Consider the following 19,457-nt stretch of genomic DNA (forward strand, 5'->3'; position numbering starts at 1 on the left):
CATTTTTACGATAGACAATTTTGACTTTGTGTCTGTGGTAACTAGTGACAACCCCTGGCACAGAGGTCTGGAAGATCAGAAAAAAACCTGTCGGGGGAGGTTCTCTGCACTGTTCCACCAATCCAGTAAATGTGGAGGAGTTGAGATGGAGTGCTGCTTTGTTAACACAAACAGAACAAGGAGCCAGATGTTTCACCGGATGTATACATCTGAAGCATCCGGTTGGCATTTCCACTCACCACCAAATGTGGTGATGAGAGCAAGCCCAGGGCCCGCAGTGGGAAAAGATGGTGTTTCCACTAGTTACCATGGCCACAAAGTCAAAATTCTTGAAAACAATAATGATCTTTTTGGTCTTAATTTAAGGTTAGGTTTAGGCATACGATTAGCAGTGTGGTTAAGTTGAGGGTTAGGTTTAAAATCAACATTTAAGAAGAGAAATTGGAGAAATAGGCAGGTGTATGACTTTGAGGCTGTGGTAACTAGTGATGACCCAGAGGATGAAGCGAGATGGATTTTGGCTGACATTCTGCTGGGTTTCACTACTTCATTCTAGCTTCTGTGTTATCTGAGAAAATTAATGTGTTAGCTACTTTCGCCTCGTGTTACTTCGTCCCAGCTCTCCCCTACATCTGGGCCAGGTGGTGAAGGTAGGCAACATTACCATTACCATTACCATCCACACTGATCCATTGGGACCCCACAAGGGTGCGTTCTCAGTCCCCTCCTGTATACCCAAGACTGCATGACCTCACACAGTTTCAACTCCATCATCAAGTTCGCTGACGACACGTCAGTAGTAGGCCTGATATACCAACAACAACAAGATGGCCTACAGAGAGGAAGTAGGCACTCTGCCGGCGTGGTGCCAGGTAAACAACCTCTCCCTCAATGTCAGCAAAAGAAAGGAGCTGATTGTGGACTTCAGGAGGAACCAGGTTGGTCAAACCCCAATCCTCATCAACGGGGCCGCCGTGGAGACGGTCAAAAACATCAAGTTCCTCAGCTTACACAGCTCAGATGATCTGAAATGGTCAAACCAGACAGACTCCATGGTGAGGAAAGCACGGCAGCAACTCTTGAACCTCAGGAGGCTGAAGAAATGTGGCCTGTCCCTGATGGGCCTCGCAGTGTTCTAAAGGAGCACCATCAAGAGCATACTGTCGGTGTGCATCATGGACTGGCAACTCCACCACCGCTGACATCAAGTCTCTACAGAGGGTGATACGCACCATTGAGTGCTCAATGTCTACAACACCAGGTGTCACAGGAAGGACCTAAATCACCTGAGCCACGCCCTGTTCTCCCCGCTTCATTCACTCAGACACAGGCAGAATAGGAACATTTTGGAATGAGATGTTCGACGAGCAGGTGTTCACATACTTTTGGCCCTGTAGTGTATCATTAGACAAATCAAGTAGCATATCACGTTGCACAATATAGCCTAGCATCTGTTATAAAAGTGTATATTTGCAGAAAAAAAACGTAACGTTTTTCTGTCACATCACGTTTTTGCAGGTGGTGGATTATCTGTATTTAGTGTGGAGATTAGTAATTTGTTAATTTGATGGTGTGCTAGTTATGATTTTGAACAACATAAAGCAGTGGTGTAAAGTACTTAAGTAAAAATACTTTAAAGTACTACTTTGATAGTTTTTTTGTGGTATCTGTACTTTTTACTATTTATATTTTTGACTACTTTTACTTCTACTTCACTACATTCCTAAAGAAAATAATGTATTTTATACTCCATACATTTTCCCTGACACCAAAAAGTATTCGTTACATTTTTTATGTTTAAAATGGTCCAATTCACACACTTATCAAGAGAACATACCTGATCATCTCTACTGTCACTGTCTGTCGGGTCCTCCCGGTTATTCTCCAGTCGGGGGAAAAGCATGTTATGAAACTCCGCATAAATCACTTTCACAACAGGGTGGGACGCCGGTCTTTCGACCAATAGTATGCCCAGCTTTCCCGTCATGTGATCTTTATTTATGTAAGGTAATGGTGTTACACTGTATGGCTTGGGTTTTGTCGAGCTCCATCCGTACAATGCGTAACAGGGTGATAAACTGACATCTCCCAGCTGTGTTTTTACAGTAGAGTCCGAGGCCGAAACATTCAAGGAATCGTTGTTAAAATTCTGACCCAAAATTGGTCTAGTGTTGATGGAGTTCAGAGTTGAAGACAACCAGACTAGAAGCGATCGGACTTTATATTCATCATGTTTCCAGGAAAGGGAAGACGTTACTTTATGTTTGACGGTGGAAAACGCTTGTGAAAGAATCGAAAGGGTTTTGTCAATTGGAATTACACTATACGGGCTTTATGGTTGGATCTTGGGTTCAGATAGCCTTTGTTTACTGGATCAGAAAGAGGCCAGAAGTCAGTTCATGTGAATCGGAGAGGGGTGTCTGTCGTTGTTTAGATGGTGATTAGAAAGACAGGAAGGATAGATTGGGACTAATATGACGATCACGTTACTTAACCATAAGCAGCGCACGTTACTTAACCCACTGAAACCATGTCGCATGTGACTGACTGGGAAGCGTCCGCGTCGATAATTGTATAACCTGAGAGAGAAAGCATCTTGGGAGCAGGGCCTCTCAACTCACCGCTGGCCGGAGAGAGCACGGACCCGCTGGGGTGACACAACCCCGCCACGGTGCCACCATGGATCTACTTGAGTGCCCAATCTGCCTGTTCCTCATGTGTGAACCGGCCACCATGTCCTGTGGTCACTCGTTCTGCCGGAGTTGCCTGGGAAACTACTTGCCATCCAGGTGCCCAGCCTGCAAGGAAAGATTTAAACAGAGAGACGCCAAAAATATCAAGAACACCATCCTGATCTTCAGTGTCATTGAGAAGTGCTGCCCAGAAGAAACGAGGATGAAATGCCATATTCTGGAGAAACTCAAAACCAACGAGTTCACAGAAGCTTTACGCATCGCGGATGAAGGGATACGACTAGGTAGGTTTCTAAAAAGTAATGTGTGAACTTGAGTACGTTTGGGGAAGATATTTCCTTACGCAACCCTCGACTAGTCTGCAGGACAGGCTTAAGATCAAACGTATACGTTGTGTAAAGTGGATCCAGCCACTTATAAAAGCCCCACACCAGCCTGACTACGTATATTTACGTCACACCGATGTTTGCACAAAGAAACTCCAGCCAAGACGTAGGGTGTAAAATGATCATGCTGACTAATGAAAACACACACACCTGAAATTCAGTCCGATATATTCATGTACTCACATGAAATTGCTTTAATTGTCTTTATTTGTCTTCAGTGCAATATAGCCTACATAATCAGGCTCCCCTCGCAAAAGAGGCTTCTAACCTCAACGGGCTTTTCCTGGTTAAATACAGGTAAAATAATATACTGTTAAAACTGGTATAATATAACAGTGGTGTAGTGACCTGGCATGCACTCCCTGTTGTAGCCAGTAGCCTGGTCAGATAAGAGTCACGTGGTGGGAGGCAGTCACAGTGGTCCAACATATATAACCAAACTTATAAAACTCTAACCACATATCACAGTTGTAAGAATCGGCTTTATTGAATGCAGTTATACTCTGTTAATGCAGTTCTCTTTATACGCCTGTGATAAAATGCAGTTCTGATTATTTTGGTCCATGTACTTTGCCTCCCATCTATTCTACACATGTTCATAGGCAACATATAATGTGTTTGTGCACTGCTTATACAGTTGGAGTTTGAAGTTTACATACACCTTAGCCAAATGCATTTAACTTGTCAATAGGGGGGTGCTGTTTTCACTTTGGAAAAAATCGTGCCCAAATTAAACGGCCTTGTACTTAGTTCTAGATCATACAATATGCATATTATTATTACTATTGGATAGAAAACACTGTGAAGTTTCTAAAACTGTTTGAATTATATCTGTGAGTAAAACAGAACTCATTTGGCAGCAAACTTCCATACAGGAAGTGAAAAGTGAAAAATCTGAAATCGAGGCTCTGTTTCAGGGCCTGCCTATTATTTATTGATATGTATGCACTTCATACGCCTTCCACTAGATGTCAACAGGCAGTGGAAGGTTGAATGGGGTGTCTAGCTTGATCTGAGGCCGAATAAGAGCTTTTGGAGTGACAGGTCCGGTATTTTGTTTGTTTTCGACGACGCGCGGGGAACCTCGACATTGTCTTCTGAAAAGCGTTCGGTATACACGTCGAATATCTCCGGCTCTGATTTTATTTGTTACATATGAGAAAAACATCATAAAGTAGGATTTTTCAACCGAGTTTTATCAGTTTATTCAACGTTTATTGGGACTTTTGGAATTTTCCGTTCTTTGCGCCAAGAGAGGATGGGAATGTTCGCGCCACAATGCTAGCCAAGGTTGCTAATTCGACAGAAGAAATGGACATTCTAAAACCAAACAACGATTTATTCTGGAAATAGGACTCCTTGCACAACATTCTGATGGAATCTCAGCAAAAGTAAGACAACATTTATGATGTTATTTCGTATTTCTGTGTAATATTTTGACTCCTATTCTCCGCCGTGTTGGTGAGCGCTGTCTCACAATAACCCAAGCTGTATGTTGTGGTAAAGTTATTTTTATAAATCTAACACAGCGGTTGCACACTTCTTATGGCTGCAAGGGGCAATATTGAGTAGCCAGTTAAATCGTGCCCATTTCAAATGGCCTCGTACTCAATTCTTGCTCGTACAATATGCATATTATTATTACTATTGGATAGAAAACACTCTCTAGTTTCTAAAACCGTTTGAATTATTTCTCTGACTGAAACAGAAGTCATTCTGCAGCACACTTCCTGACCAGGAAGTGGAATGTCAGAAATCGATGCTCTGTTCAACTTCCTGCCTATACATGGGCATGATACGTAAGAGTCTACATACACTTCATACACCTTCCCCTGGTTGTCAAGAGGCGGTGAGAGAAATAAAATCGTGTTTATCTTGGTCTGAGGTGGAATTAAAGCTCTTTGTTTGACGTGACCGTCCACTTCCTGTTTCTGGAGCGCGCGAAAGAGGACATGGATTTGCCTTCTGTTTTGCTCTCGTTATGGACGACTAACATCTCCGTCTTAGATTTTATTTGATACATGTGTCCATATCATCGTAAATAATGTTTTTTCAATATAGTTTAATCAGATTATTGAATTTTTTTCGGGAGTTTTGCCGTGTTCCGTTCTCTGACTTTGTTTACGTTGGAGAGATCCGTGCCACTTGGCTAGTGTGCTTCCTAAATCGAGAGGGAAAATGAAGGTTCTAAATCCAAACACCGACTGTTCTGGACAAAGGACACCTTGTCCAACATTCTGATGAAAGATCAGCAAAAGTAAGAAACATTTTATGATGCTATTTCATATATCTGTCGAACTGTGTACTAGTCGTGGGCGGCCAACGTTTTGGCTACTCTAAGCTATACCGAAGCTGCATAACGTAATGAAGTTATTTTTAGAATTCTAACACTGATTTCATTAATAACTAATGGATCTATCATTTCCTATACAACATGTATTTTTTAGTTATGTTTATGAATAGCTATTTGGTCAGAATATGTGTGTCAGAAAAAGTGTCAGTAAAATATCCGAACTTTGTGGGAAATAGTAGCTACGTTAGCATAATGGGTAACCACTGATTTCAGCTCTAAATATGCAAATTTTTGAACAAAACATAAGTGTATGTATACCTGATGTTATAGGACTGTCATCTGAGGAAGAAAATCAAGGTTAGTCAAAAATTATATATCTTTTGCCTGTTTGTTACGATCGCTTACTTTTGCTACTGGGAAATTGCTTGTGTTTTTGGCTATTGTGGCTACGCTAATATAACGCTATATTGTGTTTTTGCTGTAAAACACTAGATAAATCGGAAATATTGTCTGGAATCACAAGATGCCTGTCTTTCAATTGCTGTACACTATGTATTTTTCAGAAATGTTTTATGATGAGTAATTAGGTATTTGACGTTGGTGTCTGTAAATATTATGGCTGCTTTCGGTGCAATTTCTGACTGTAGCTGCAATGTAAACTATGATTTATACCTGAAATATGCACATTTTTCTAACAAAACATATGCTATACAATAAATATGTTATCAGACTGTAATCTGATGAAGTTGTTTCTTGGTTAGTGGCTATTTATATATTTATTTGGTCGAATTTGTGATAGCTACTGATGGAGTAAAAAACTGATGGAGTAAGAAAAGTGGTGTCTTTTGCTAACGTGGTTAGCTAATAGATTTACATGTGTTGTCTTCCCTGTAAAACATTTAAAAAATCGGACATGTTGGCTTGATTCACAAGATGTGTACCTTTCATATGCTGTATTGGACTTGTTAATGTGTGAAAGTTAAATATTTAAAAATATATATATTTTGAATTTCGCGCCCTGCACTTTGAGCTGGCTGTTGTCATAAGTGTACCGACGTCGGGCTTGCACGCCAAACAGGTTAAGAACCAGTGTATCTTTCATTTGCCATACAACAAGTATTTTTATGTAAAGTTTATGATGAGTTCTTTGGTCAGATTAGGTGAGTGTCCAAAATATCTCCGGACATTCTGGCGAATTGTTGCTACGTATTCACAATGTATAACCACGATTTGCAGCTCTAAATATTCACATTTTCCAACAAAACATAAATCTATTGTATAACATGATGTTATCTTCTTGCAACTATAGGGGGTGCTGTTTTGCATTAGCATAATTTTCTCTACAGATTAAACTGCCTAGTACTCAATTCTTGCTCGTACAATATGCATATTATTGTTATTATTGGATAGAAAACACTATCTAGTTTCTATAGCCGTTTGAATTATGTCTCTGAGTGGAACAGAACTCATTCTACAGCACTTTTCCTCCCAGTGAGTGAGTTTTCAGAACTCTTGGCCTCTGGTTCCAGATCAGTTTTAAAGCCACTGTAGATCCTATGAGGATACAAACACTGCCCACGCCTTCCTCTAGATGTCAGTAAGTGGTGACAATTTGAATGGAGTCGATTGCGCAATCATGGGCTCTATAAATGACCAAATACCGGAAGTAGCGTTCCTTTGGACTCTGCGCTCAACGCAAGAAGGATATCTGACTGGCCTTTTTCCAAGCCAGTAATATAGCGTCGGTCATCTTTTTACTTGTTATAGGTGTTAGAAACATCATAAGGTAGTTAATTTAAACCGTTTTATAGCAATTTATATCCGTTTAGTGCGATTTTGAGGCATTGCTTTGTAATACAATTTGAAGCTCCGGGCACGTTTCGGGGTCCCGGTCGTACGTTAGTGGGCATTTCGATGGACAAGTGGACATCATTCGACCAAAAGAAGATTAGACCCAAGAAAGGATTCATTGCCCAAGATTCTGATGGGAGAACAGCTCATAGTAAGAACAATTTATGATGATAAATCGTGTTTCTGTCGAAAAATGTTAAACGCTTATGCCGCCATTTTGTTTGCTATAGCTTCGCTTGGCGCAAACTGTATTGAAAAGTAAGGATAATTTAAAAAATGTAATTCCGCGATTGTATTAAGAATTAAATTGTCTATCAATCGCTGTCCACCCTGTATTTTTTAGTCAAGTTTATGAGTATTTATGTATAAGACTAGATCACTGTCTAATATGGTGCACGACATTTTCTGACCAGCTGAGCTACTTTTGTCATTGTCTAACCATGATTTTGGTGGCTAAATATGCACATTTTCGAACAAACTCTATATGTATGTTGTAATATGATGTTACAGGAGTGTCATCTGAAGAATTCTGAGAAGGTTAGTGAAAAAATTAATATATTTTGGCGATGATAACGATATCGCTCTCTTTGGCTTGAATCAGTGCTCTGGTAACGTTTGCATATGTGGTATGCTAATATAACGATTTATTGTGTTTTCGCCGTAAAACACTTGAAAAATCTGAAATGTTGTCTGAAATCACAAGATCTGTGTCTTTCCATTGCTATGTGCTGTGTATTTTTAAGAAATGTTTTATGATGAGTAAATTGGTAATACAAGTTGCTCTCTGTAGTAATTCTAGGAGCTTTGGTGAGATTTGTGATGGTGGCTGCAATGGCAAACTATGATTTATACCTGAAATATGCACATTTTTCTAACAAAACCTATCCTATACCATAAATATGTTATCAGACTGTCATCTGATGAGGTTTTTTCTTGGTTAGTGGCTATCAATATCTTAGTTTTATGCCGAATTGGTGATAGCTACTGGTGTTGAGAGAAAATGGTGGACAAAGAAAAATGGTGATTTTTGCTAACGTGTTTAGCTAATAGATTTACATATTGTGTCTTCCCTGTAAAACATTTAAAACATCTGAAATGGTGGCTTTATTCACAGGATCTGTATCTTTCATTAGGTGTCTTGGACTTGTGATTTAATGATATTTAGATGCTACTATTTAATTGTGACGCTATGCTAGCGATGCTAATCAGTGTGGGGGGGGGGGGGGGGGGGTGCACCCGGACCCGGGGTAGAGGCTCGTGAAAGGTTAAAAGACTGTCATCTGATGAAGTTGTTCAAGGTTAGTGATTAATTTTATCTCTATTCTGTCGGTTTTGTGCAAGCTATTTTGGCGGGAAGTAAATTGCGTTGTGTGTTTGGCTACTGTAGTGAGCTAATAGAAATATATATTGTGTTTTCGCTGTAAAACACTTTAAAAATCGGAAATATTGGCTGGATTCACAAGATGTTTATCTTTCATTTGCTGTACACCATGTATTTTTCATAAATGTTTTATGATGAGTATTTATGTATTTCCCGTTGCTCTCTGTAATTATTCTGGCTGCTTTGGTGCTATTTGTGATGTTGGCTGCAATGTAAAACCAGGATTTGTTGGTCTAAATATGCACATTTTCGAACAAAACATAAATGTATTGTATACCATGATGTTATAAGAATGTCATCTGATGAAGTTGTTCTAGGTTAGTGATTCATTTTATCTGTGGGTTTTGTGAAGGCTACCTATGCGGTGGAAACATGGTGAAAATATGCCGTTGTGTGTTTGGCTATTGTGGTTAGCTAATATAAATACATATTGTGTTTTCGCTGTAAAACATTTTAAAAATCGGAAAATATGGCTGGATTCACAAGATGTTTATCTTTCATTTGCTGTATTGGACTTGTGATTTCATGAAAGTATATTATATCCCGTTAGGCTAGGCTATGCTAGTCAGCTTTTTTGAAGAGGATGCTCCCGGATCCGGGATGGGTATGAAGTAAAGGTTAAACTCAGTTTTTCACAATTCCTTACATTTAATCCTAGTAAAAATTCCCTGTCTTAGGTCAGTTAGGATCACCACTTTATTTTAAGAATGTGAAATGTCAGAATAATAGTAGATTATTAATAATTATTTATTTCAGCTTTTATTTCTTTTATCACATTCCCAGTGGGTCAGAAGTTTACATACCATCAATTAGTATTTGGTAGCATTGCCTTTAAATTGTTTAACTTGGGTCAAACGTTTCGGGTAGCCTTCCACAAGCTTCCCACAATAAGTTGGGTGAATTTTGGCCCATTCCTCCTGACAGAGCTGGTGTAACTGAGTCAGGTTTGTAGGCCTCCTTGCTCGCACACACTTTTTCAGTTCTGCCCACACATTTTCTATGTGATTGAGGTCAGGGCTTTGTGATGGCCACTCCAATACCTTGACTTTGTTGTCCTTAAGCTATTTTGCCACAACTTTGGAACTATGCTTTGGGTCATTGTCCATTTGTAATACCCATTTGCGACCAAGCTTTAACTTCCTGACTGATTTCTTGATGTTGCTTCAATATATCCACATAATTGTCGGCATAACTGTCCCTCTAAGCATTCAAAATGTAACGAGTTCTTTTAGGTGTCAGGGAAGAAAAAGTACATTATTTTATTTCGGAATGAGGTGGAGTAAAAGTAGTCAAAACTATAAATAAAGTACAGATTACCCAAAAAACTACTTAAGTAGTACTTTAAAGTTTTATTACGTAAGTACTTTATATCACTGCATATCTATTAGGCGAAATCACAGCAGCAAGTTTTGTGGATCCTTGCCATGTGAAAAGAGCAACCAGTGGAGCACAAACAACATTGTAAATACAACCTATATTTATCTGTTTATTTATCTTAACCCCTACTATTTGTATTACAACAATTTGCACATCGCTAAAACACTGCACATAGCTCATATAACTGATAATAGCTGATATGGAGTTGAAGTCAGAAGTTTACATACACTTAGGCTGGAGTCATTAAAACTTGTTTTTCAAACACTCCACAAATTTCTTGTTAACAAACTATGGTTTTGGCAAGTCGGTTAGGACATCTACTTTGTGCATGACACAATTCATTTTCCCAAACATTGTTTACAGATAGATTATTTCACTTATAATTCACTGTATCACAATTCCAGGGTGTCAGAAGTTTACATACACTAAGTTGACTGTGCCTTTAAACAGCTTGGAAAATTCCAGAAAATTATGTCATGGCTTTAGAAGCTTCTGATAGGCTAATTGACATAATTTGAGTCAATTGGAGGTGTACCTGTGGATGTATTTGAAGGCCTACCGTCAAACGCAGTGCCTCTTCGTTTGACATCATGGGAAAATCTAAAGAAATCAGCCCCCAAAAATGTAGACCTCCACAAGTCTGGTTCATCCTTGGGAGCAATTTCCAAACTCCTGAAGGTACCACGTTCATCTGTAAGAACAATAGTACACACGTATAAACACCATGGGACCACGCAGCCGTCATACCGCTCAGGAAGGAGATGTGTTCTGTCTCCTAGAGATGAACGTACTTTGGAGTGAAAAGTGTAAATCAATCCCAGAACAACAGCAAAGGACCTTGTGAAGATGCTGGAGGAAACGGGTACAAAAGTATCTATATCCACAGTAAAAACGAGTCCTATATCGACATAACCTGTAAGGCCGCTCAGCAAGGAAGAAGCCAGTGCTCCAAAACTGCCATAAAAAAGCCAGACTATGGTTTGCAACTGCACATGGCTACAAAGATTGTACTTTTTGGAGAATGTCCTCTGGTCTGATGAAACAAACATAGAACTGTTTGGCCATAATAACCATCATTCGACAATCGGTTGAAGAGCATGCATTTAGTTTTACTAGCATTTAAAAGCAGTTGGAGGCCACGGAAGGAGTGTTGTATGGCACTGAAGCTCGTTTGGAGGTAACATCTCTCATCTGGAGGACTCACTTAAAATAAATGCTTAATTTGTCAATTATGTCTGAGGGCTGGAGTGTTCACCTTGGCTATCCGTAAGTTCCAAAAAAAAGAAAACCGTGCCGTCTGGTTTGCCTAATGTAAGGAATTTAAAATGATTTATACTTTCACTTTTGATAGTTAAGTATATTTTAGCAATTACATTTACTTTTGATACTTAAGTATATTTAAAACCAAATACTTTTAGACTCAAGTAGTATTTTACTGTGTGACTTGTACTTTTACTTGAGTAATTTTCTATTATTAATCTTTACTTTTACTCAAGTATGACAATTGGGTACTTTTGTCACCACTGCAGATATGGGAGTTTATCAAACAAAACACACATGTTTCAGCCTCAGGCCTTCATCAGTGGCCTCTTTCAATAGCAAGGCCATGCTTAGTGAGTCTGTACAAAGGATTTTCTTAATTTTGAGTTAGTCACATTGGTCAGGTATTCTGCCACTGTGTACTTACTTTATTAGCTAGCATTCTAATTTGTTCAGTTTTTTGTGGATTCTTTCCAGTTTGTCAAATAGTTTCAAATAGTTTCATATTTTGGTTGGGTCTAATAGTGTTGCTGTCCTGGGGCTCTGTGGTGTCTGTTTGTGTTTGTGAACAGAGCCCCAGGACCAGCTTGCTTAGGGGACTCTTCTCCAGGATCATCTCTCTGTAGGTAAAGGCTTTGTTATGGAAGGTTTGGGAATCGCTTCCTTTTAGGTGGTTGTAGAATTTAACGTCTCTTTTCTGGATTTTGATAATTAATGGGTATCAGCCTAATTCTCCTCTGCATGCATTATTTGGCGTTTTACGTTGTACACAGAGGATATTTTTGCAGAATTCTGCATGCCGTCTCAATTTAGTGTTTTTCCCATTTTGTGAATTCTTGGTTGGTGAGCTGATCCCAGACCTCACAACCATAAAGGGCAATGTGTTCTATAACTGATTAAAGTATTTTTAGCCAGATCCTAATTGGAATGTCAAATTTTATGTTCCTTTTGATGGTGTAGAAGGCCCTTTTTGCCTTGTCTCTCAGATCTTTCATAGCTTTGTGGAAGTTACCTGTGGCACTGATGTTTAGGCTGAGGTATGTAAAGTGTTTTGTGTGCTTTAGGGCAACGGTGTCTAGATGGAATTTGTATTTGTGGTCCTGGAAACTGAACCTTTTTTGGAACACCATTATTTTTGTCTTACTGAGAGTTACTGTCAGGGCCCAGGTCTGACAGAATCTGTGCAGAAGATCTAGGTGCTGCTGTCGGCCCTCCTTGGTTGGGGACAGAAACACCAGATCATCAGCGAACAGTAGACATTGGACTTCAGATTCTAGTAGGCTGAGGCCGGGTGCTGCAGACTGTTCTTGTGCCCTCGCCAATATGTTGATATACAGTACCAGTCCAAAGTTTAGAAACATACTCATTCTAGGGTTTTTCTTTATTTTTTTTACTATATTCTACATTGTATGAAATAACACATGGAATCATCTAGTAACCAAAAAGGTGTTAAATATTTAAGATTCTTTAAAGTAGCCACCCTTTGCCTTGATGACAGCTTTGCACACTCTTGGCATTCTGTCAAAATGCTTCATAAGGAAGTCACCTGGAATGCATTTCAATTATCAGGTGTGCCTGAAAGGTTAATTTGTGGAATTTCTTTCCTTCTTAATGCGTTTGAGCCAATCAGTTGTGTTGTGACAAGGTAGGGGTGGTTTACAGAAGACAGCCCTATTTGGTAAAAGACCAAGTCCATATTATTGCAACAACAGCTCAAATAAGCAAAGAGAAACGATATTACATCATTACTTTACGACATAAATTTCAGTCAATGCGGAACATTTCAAGAAATTAAGGTTTCTGTGCAGTCGCAAAAACCATCAAGCGCTATGATGAAACTGGCTCTCATGAGGACCGCCACTGGAAAGGAAGGCCCAGAGTGACCTCTGCTGCAGAGGATACATTCATTGGAGTTAACTGTACCTCAGATTGCAGCCAAATAAATGCTTCACATAGTTAAAGTAACACACATCTCAACATCAATTGTTCAGAGGAGACTGCGTGAATCAGGCCTTCATGGTTGAATTGCAGCAAAGAAACCACTTCTAAAGGACACCAATAATAAGTGACTTGCTTGTGCCTAGAAATATGAACAATGGACATTAGTGGAAATCTGTCCTTTGTTCTGCTGAGTCCAAATTTGAGATTTTTGGTTCCATCCGCCGTGTCTTTGTGAGACGCATAGTAGGTGAACGGATGATCTCTGCATGTGTGGTTCCTACTGTGAAGCATGGAGGTGTGATGGTGCGGGGGTGCATTGCTGGTGACACTGTCAGTGATTTATTTAGAATTCAAGGCAGACTTAACCAGCATGGCTACAACAGCATTCTGCAGTGATACGACATCCCATCTGGTTTGTGCTTAGTGGGACTATCATTCGTTTTTCAACAGGACAGTGACCCAAAACACACCTCCAGGCTGTGTAAGGGCTATTTGACCAAGGAGAGGGATGGAGTGCTGCATCAGATGACCTGGCCTCCACAATCACCGACCTCAACCAAATTGAGATGGTTTGGGATGAGTTGGATCACAGAGTGAAGGAAAAGCAGCCAACAAGTGCTCAGCGTATATGGGAACTCCTTCAAGACTGTTGGAAAAGCATTCTTCATGAAGCTGGTTGAGAGAATGCCAAGAGTGTGCAAAGGCGTCATCAAGGCAAAGGGTGGCTACTTTGAAGAATCTAAAATATTAAATATATTTTGATTTGTTTAACACTTTTTTGGTTACTACATGATCCATATGTGTTATTTCATTGTTTTGATGTCTTCACTGTTGTACTACAATGAAGAAAATAGTAAACATTAAGAAAAACCCGGAAATGAGTAGGTGTGTCCAAACTTTTGACTGGTTCTGTATTATCTAAAAGCGGGTATTGCTCAAGCTGTATCCCTGTATCACCCAACGGTCCTGTGGAAAGAAATGTGTTTTTTTGCCCATTTTAACTGCACTCTTGCTGTTTGTGTACATGGATTTTATAATGTCATAAATCAAATCAAATTTTATTTGTCACATACAAATGGTTAGCAGATGTTAATGTGAGTGTAGCGAAATGCTTGTGCTTCTAGTTCCGACAATGCAGTAATAACCAACAAGTAATCTAACCTAACAATTGCACAACTACTACCTTATACACACAAGTGTAAAGGGATAAAGAATATGTACATAAAGATATATGAATGAGTGGTGGTACAGAACGGCATAGGCAAGATGCAGTAGAGGTCGTTGCTGCAAATGAGAACGTGTTCTCAGTCAACTTACCTGGTAAAATAACGGTAAAATAAATAAATACATAAATAAAATGGTATAGAGTACAGTATATACATATGAGATGAGTAATGTAGGGTGTGTAAACACAAAGTGGCATAGTTTAAAGTGGCCAGTGATACATGTATTACATAAAGATGGCAAGATGCCGTAGGGTGTCCGGTAGGGTGGAGGTGATATGGTCCTTGACTAGTCTCTCAAAGCACTTCATGATGACGGAAGTGAGTGCTACAGGGCGGTAGTCGTTTAGCTCAGTTACCTTAGCTTTCTTGGGAATAGGAACAATGGTTGCCCTCTTGAAGCATGTGGGAACAGCAGACTGGGATAAGGATTGATTGAATATGTCCGTAAACACACCAGCCAGCTGGTCTGCGCATGCTCTGAGGACGCGGCTGGGAATGCCGTCTGGGCCTGCAGCCTTGCGAGGGTTAACACGTTTAAATGTTTTACTCACCTCGGCTGCAGTGAAGGAGATATTTTTATCATATGTTTCATATGTTTATCCCCCAACACCGCTTTCTATCAATTTGTAAAGCAGACCCTCATGCCAAATTGAGTCAAAAGCTTTTTTGAAATCAACAAAGCATGAGAAGACTTTGCCTTTGTTTAGGTTTGTTTGTTTGTCAGTTTGGGTGTGCAGGGTGAATACGTGGTCTGTCGTATGGTAATTTGGTGAAAAGCCAATTTGACATTTGCTCAGTACATTGTTTTCACTGAGGAAAAGTATGAGTCGGCTGTTAATGATAATGCAGTGGATTTTCCCAAGATTACTGTTGACGGTAGTTATTGGGGTCCAATTTGTCACCAATTTTGTGGAATGGGGTGATCAGTCCTTGGTTCCAAATATTGAGGAAGATGCCAGAGCTGAGGATGATGTTAAAGAGTTTTAGTATAACCAATTGGAATTTGTGGTCTGTATATTTCATATAGGATACCATCAACACAGCAGGCCTTTTTGGATTAGAGTTTGTATTGTGTCCTGTAGTTCATTCAATGTAATTGGAGAATCTTGTGGGTTCTGGTAGTCTTTAATAGTTTTCTCTTTCTCCCCCCCCGACCCACACAGCCAGCCTTGTGTAACACTGTAATCTGTTGTAAATGGGGTACACTTAGTCTGTCTGTGTTATAAGCATTGTAGTGTTATTGACTCTTCGTTACTGTTCCTCTTTGCTATGGATGGTCTGTAATGCTAGTAGTTCTCACACATAGTTCCACTCCCCCAGAGAAGCACAGCAGTGTTTAGGGAAGTGACCTGGGTTACTTCTGAGTTGTTGAGCTGAGGAGTGTAAGGTGATATTCAGTTTCCTTGTCTTGTATTTTTGTCACTGCTGATTTTCTTTCTGTTTGAGTCGTGACTGTCATGACAGCCTTACCCAGTAGCTGATTTGTTTCTGGGTGCTGATATTAGATTTGAGGTGACGTCTAACAACATACTATAAACATGCAGAGGTAATTGTGTTTGTGTGTGGGAGTTATCTTTCATAATGAATGCCTAACCTCGTACTAATGATCTGTCATCACACAGAGAATGAAACAACTTCCTACAAGAGAAAGTCTGTGATTCTGCCTGGATGTTTCTCCTCTAGTTTGCTAACTTATTTTCTGACTGTGTTGTCATACTGAGGGTGTCAGTGCACCAAACACGTTGCATAAATAACAGTTTTTATGCACCACACAGGACTATGCATAACAGGTTGGGTTTTACTCCATTGTTTTGATACACATATTATATTAATACTCTGCAGGCTTTGCTGTAAAGCTAGCAGGTAGCATGCTACACCCAAAGAACCCTGGTATTGGGGGAGGAGGGAAGGTGAGGGTGTGAGGTCAGATGATTGTGCAACTTGTAGCTCATATTGTAACTTCAGGTTTTTGGGAGATTGTCTAATATTCCTGATGCACTGCAGGTGCACTGATAATGATCGCTGTTAATTATATGCTCCCTCCCCCAGCCCCTGGTGATGTGAGTCTGAAGGTGTGGAGAGCGGAGGCCAGTATGGAACTGAGACTGTACTCTGATGCCCTGAGGGACCTTGAAGACCTTTGCTGCGTTCGTCCCAAGTGGACAGAGGTAAGAAACACGCCCCAACCAACTGGAGAGAGAGGGGGAGACCTCACCACCCCCACACCCCCCTTTTAAAAAACAAATATCCCCTGTGCTGCATTCTTACCTTGCCCTCTAACACACGATACAAACAACATCACACATTTTTTTATTTTTTTATTTTACCTTTATTTAACTAGGCAAGTCAGTTAAGAACAAATTCTTATTTTCAATGACGGCCTAGGAACAGTGGGTTAACTGCCTGTTCAGGGGCAGAACGACAGATTTGTACCTTGTCAGCTCGGGGATTTGAACTTGCAACCTTCCGGTTACTAGTCCAACGCTCTAACCACTAGGCTACGCTGCCACCCCAAACCTCACATCACAATAACCAAAACCTCACCACTTATACAACCGTATATCCTACCCATCTTCCCCAGCTACAGAGACGGCCTCCTCGACACACAGTATCTCCTGAAATATCTCCACACTTTATCATTTCATGACAACTCAAATTCCATCTGAAGGTACGCAGAGACCATGCCAATAGAAAAGGGTCTGTTATCCCCCACCTTTGACCCTGTTCCTCCTTGTTAGCCAAATAGCCAACTTGGCTGAGAAAACAGAAAATTCAACACACATTTGGCCTTTTCCTTATTTGAATACCTGTACCCCATTATAAACACCTCAACATTAAACTCCACCCCAACCTCTCACACAGACATTCCAACATGCTTTACCTCCCACCCCCTCAAACTCCCGCAAGCTCGGAGTGTTAAAGTCTAATAAGTCCTCAATACCCCCTTGCCAGTCCCCAGTCTCTGCCGTCACCTGCATTGGTCGCCCTTCCCCCTTTAGCCGCTCAAAACTCCCTCTTACCGACTCAGACAGTGTCTCCTGGACCTCCTCCAGGAATCTCTCCAGCAGCCTAAGAGATGTTAGTCCTGTTTGTTGTGCCAGGACTTCCATGGTTTTCCACCCCTCCTCCCCACGTAGCCGCCGGTCGCCCTGCCTTAGTAAACATGCTGCCATCAGTCGCTTCTGCAGGGTGGCTGACTGAACCGCTCTCAAAGGGATGGCTGAGTTGTGGAAGATAGGTTCCTCCCACAGCCCAGGCTCCACATCCCCTTCTCATGTGGGCCTTAGCAGCTGCCAGCCCTCAGCACTGCAGAGTAAAAATCAGAGAGACCTGCTGTACTCAGCCTCTCCAGCTTCATGAGGAACAGCTGCCGGTCCAACCCTAATCCGCCAGCTCACCTCAGCAGCACGCATGTTGGTTCCCTCCAGCCGACATCAGTATGGTACTGCAGTCTCTGCGCCGCCTTTAGTCGGAATGCAGCCACCCTGCTCTCCAGTTCCACCAGGCCCTGTCCTCTTTCGTGGACAGACATGTACAACACTGCTGCCCTCAGCCAGTGATGGCACGACCAGAAAAAAATTCACCAGCTTGGGGTGCAGATCTGTAAGCAGACCAGCAGGGGGTTGAGAACAACCCGTTTATGCCACAAGGAAGATGCCACCAGGTTGTTAATTATCAGCACCCTCCCTCTATATGACACTTGGGACAGGAGCCACCACCTGGTCAGTCTTGACACCACTACCTGTGACAGCCCCTCCCAGTTCTTCCTGACCCACCTCTCCAAGCCCAGGTACACCCCCAACATTTTAAGCACTTCACAACTCCATTGTAAACCCCATAGAAGCAGTGGGGGAGCCCTATCCCTCCATGCCCCACATAGAGCGTTCTCTTGCCCCAGTTCACCTTAGTTGACGAAGCTCCCCCGTACCCCTTCAGACTCGTCTCTAGTGCCTGCATATCCTGCCCATCCCTGACCGTCACAGAAACATCATCTGTATTTGCCGACACTGCAATGCCTGTCAACACACCCATATCTGTCTCGCACACTCCCTGCAGTCTCCTGCGTAGGAAGCTCAGAAAAGGCTCACTGGCTTGTGTATATAACTGCCCCGAAAGAGGGCATCCTTGTCTAATGCTTCGTCTCACCCAGACTGGCCTACTGAGCCCCCCTCCCTCCTTGACCATACATGACGACCCAGCATACAACATCTTCACACAAGCCAAAAACCTTTCCTCAAACCCAAACACAGACATCACATTGAACGCATACTCATGACCCACTCTATCAAAAGCTTTCTTTAGAGAGACCAGTCCAAAGTTCACATTAGAAACTCTTGACAACGCCAATGTCCCTGATTAATAAGAACAAGTTGTCCGTGATTGAGTGTCCCGGTACACAATATGTCTGGTCCTTGTGTACTATAGAGTCCAGATAGGACTTCAGTCTGTTAGTGAGGACCTTGGCAACTATATTGAAGTTCGCACAGAGCAATGCCACAGGCCTACAGTTCTTAACCTGTCTGGCACCGGGGTTCCGCTAGCGGAACTCCTCCCACATTCCACTGAAAAGGCAGAGCGCGAAATTCAAAAAATATTTTTGAGAAATATTTAACTTTCACACATTAACAAGTCCAATACAGCAAATGAAAGATACACATCTTGTGAATCCAGTCAACATGTCCGATTTTTAAAATGTTTTACAGCGAAAACACCACATATATTTATGTTAGCTCACCACCAAATACAAAAAAGGACAGACATTTTTCACAGCACAGGTAGCATGCACAAAGCCAACCTAACTAACCAAGAACCAACCAAACTAACCAAGAAACAACTTCATCAGATGACAGTCTTATAACATGTTATACAATAAATCTATGTTTTGTTTGAAAAATGTGCATATTTGAGGTATAAATCAGTTTTACATTGCACCTACCATCACAGCTACCGTCAGAAATGGCACCGAAGCAGCCAGAGTAATTACAGACACCAACGTCAAATACCTAAATACTCATCATAAAACATTTCTGAAAAATCGATGGTGTACAG

The 19,457-nt window shown here is 41.0% G+C and overlaps 1 protein-coding gene across 1 annotated transcript in view; it reads left to right on the top strand.

Moving 5' to 3' along the window:
• The first annotated feature begins 2,016 nt into the window (after positions 1 to 2,016).
• LOC129827483 (LON peptidase N-terminal domain and RING finger protein 1-like) overlaps positions 2,017 to 19,457 on the top strand; it is a 32,863-nt gene continuing 15,422 nt past the window's right edge. The window contains exons 1-2 of the mRNA XM_055888381.1: positions 2,017 to 2,977; positions 16,458 to 16,576. Coding sequence (XP_055744356.1) covers positions 2,680 to 2,977; positions 16,458 to 16,576 — 417 coding nt within the window. The 5' untranslated portion in view covers positions 2,017 to 2,679. The remainder of the gene's footprint in view (positions 2,978 to 16,457; positions 16,577 to 19,457) is intronic.

This window comes from Salvelinus fontinalis, chromosome 29 (genome assembly GCF_029448725.1).
Source record: "Salvelinus fontinalis isolate EN_2023a chromosome 29, ASM2944872v1, whole genome shotgun sequence".
NCBI classification, from domain to species: Eukaryota; Metazoa; Chordata; class Actinopteri; order Salmoniformes; family Salmonidae; genus Salvelinus; species Salvelinus fontinalis.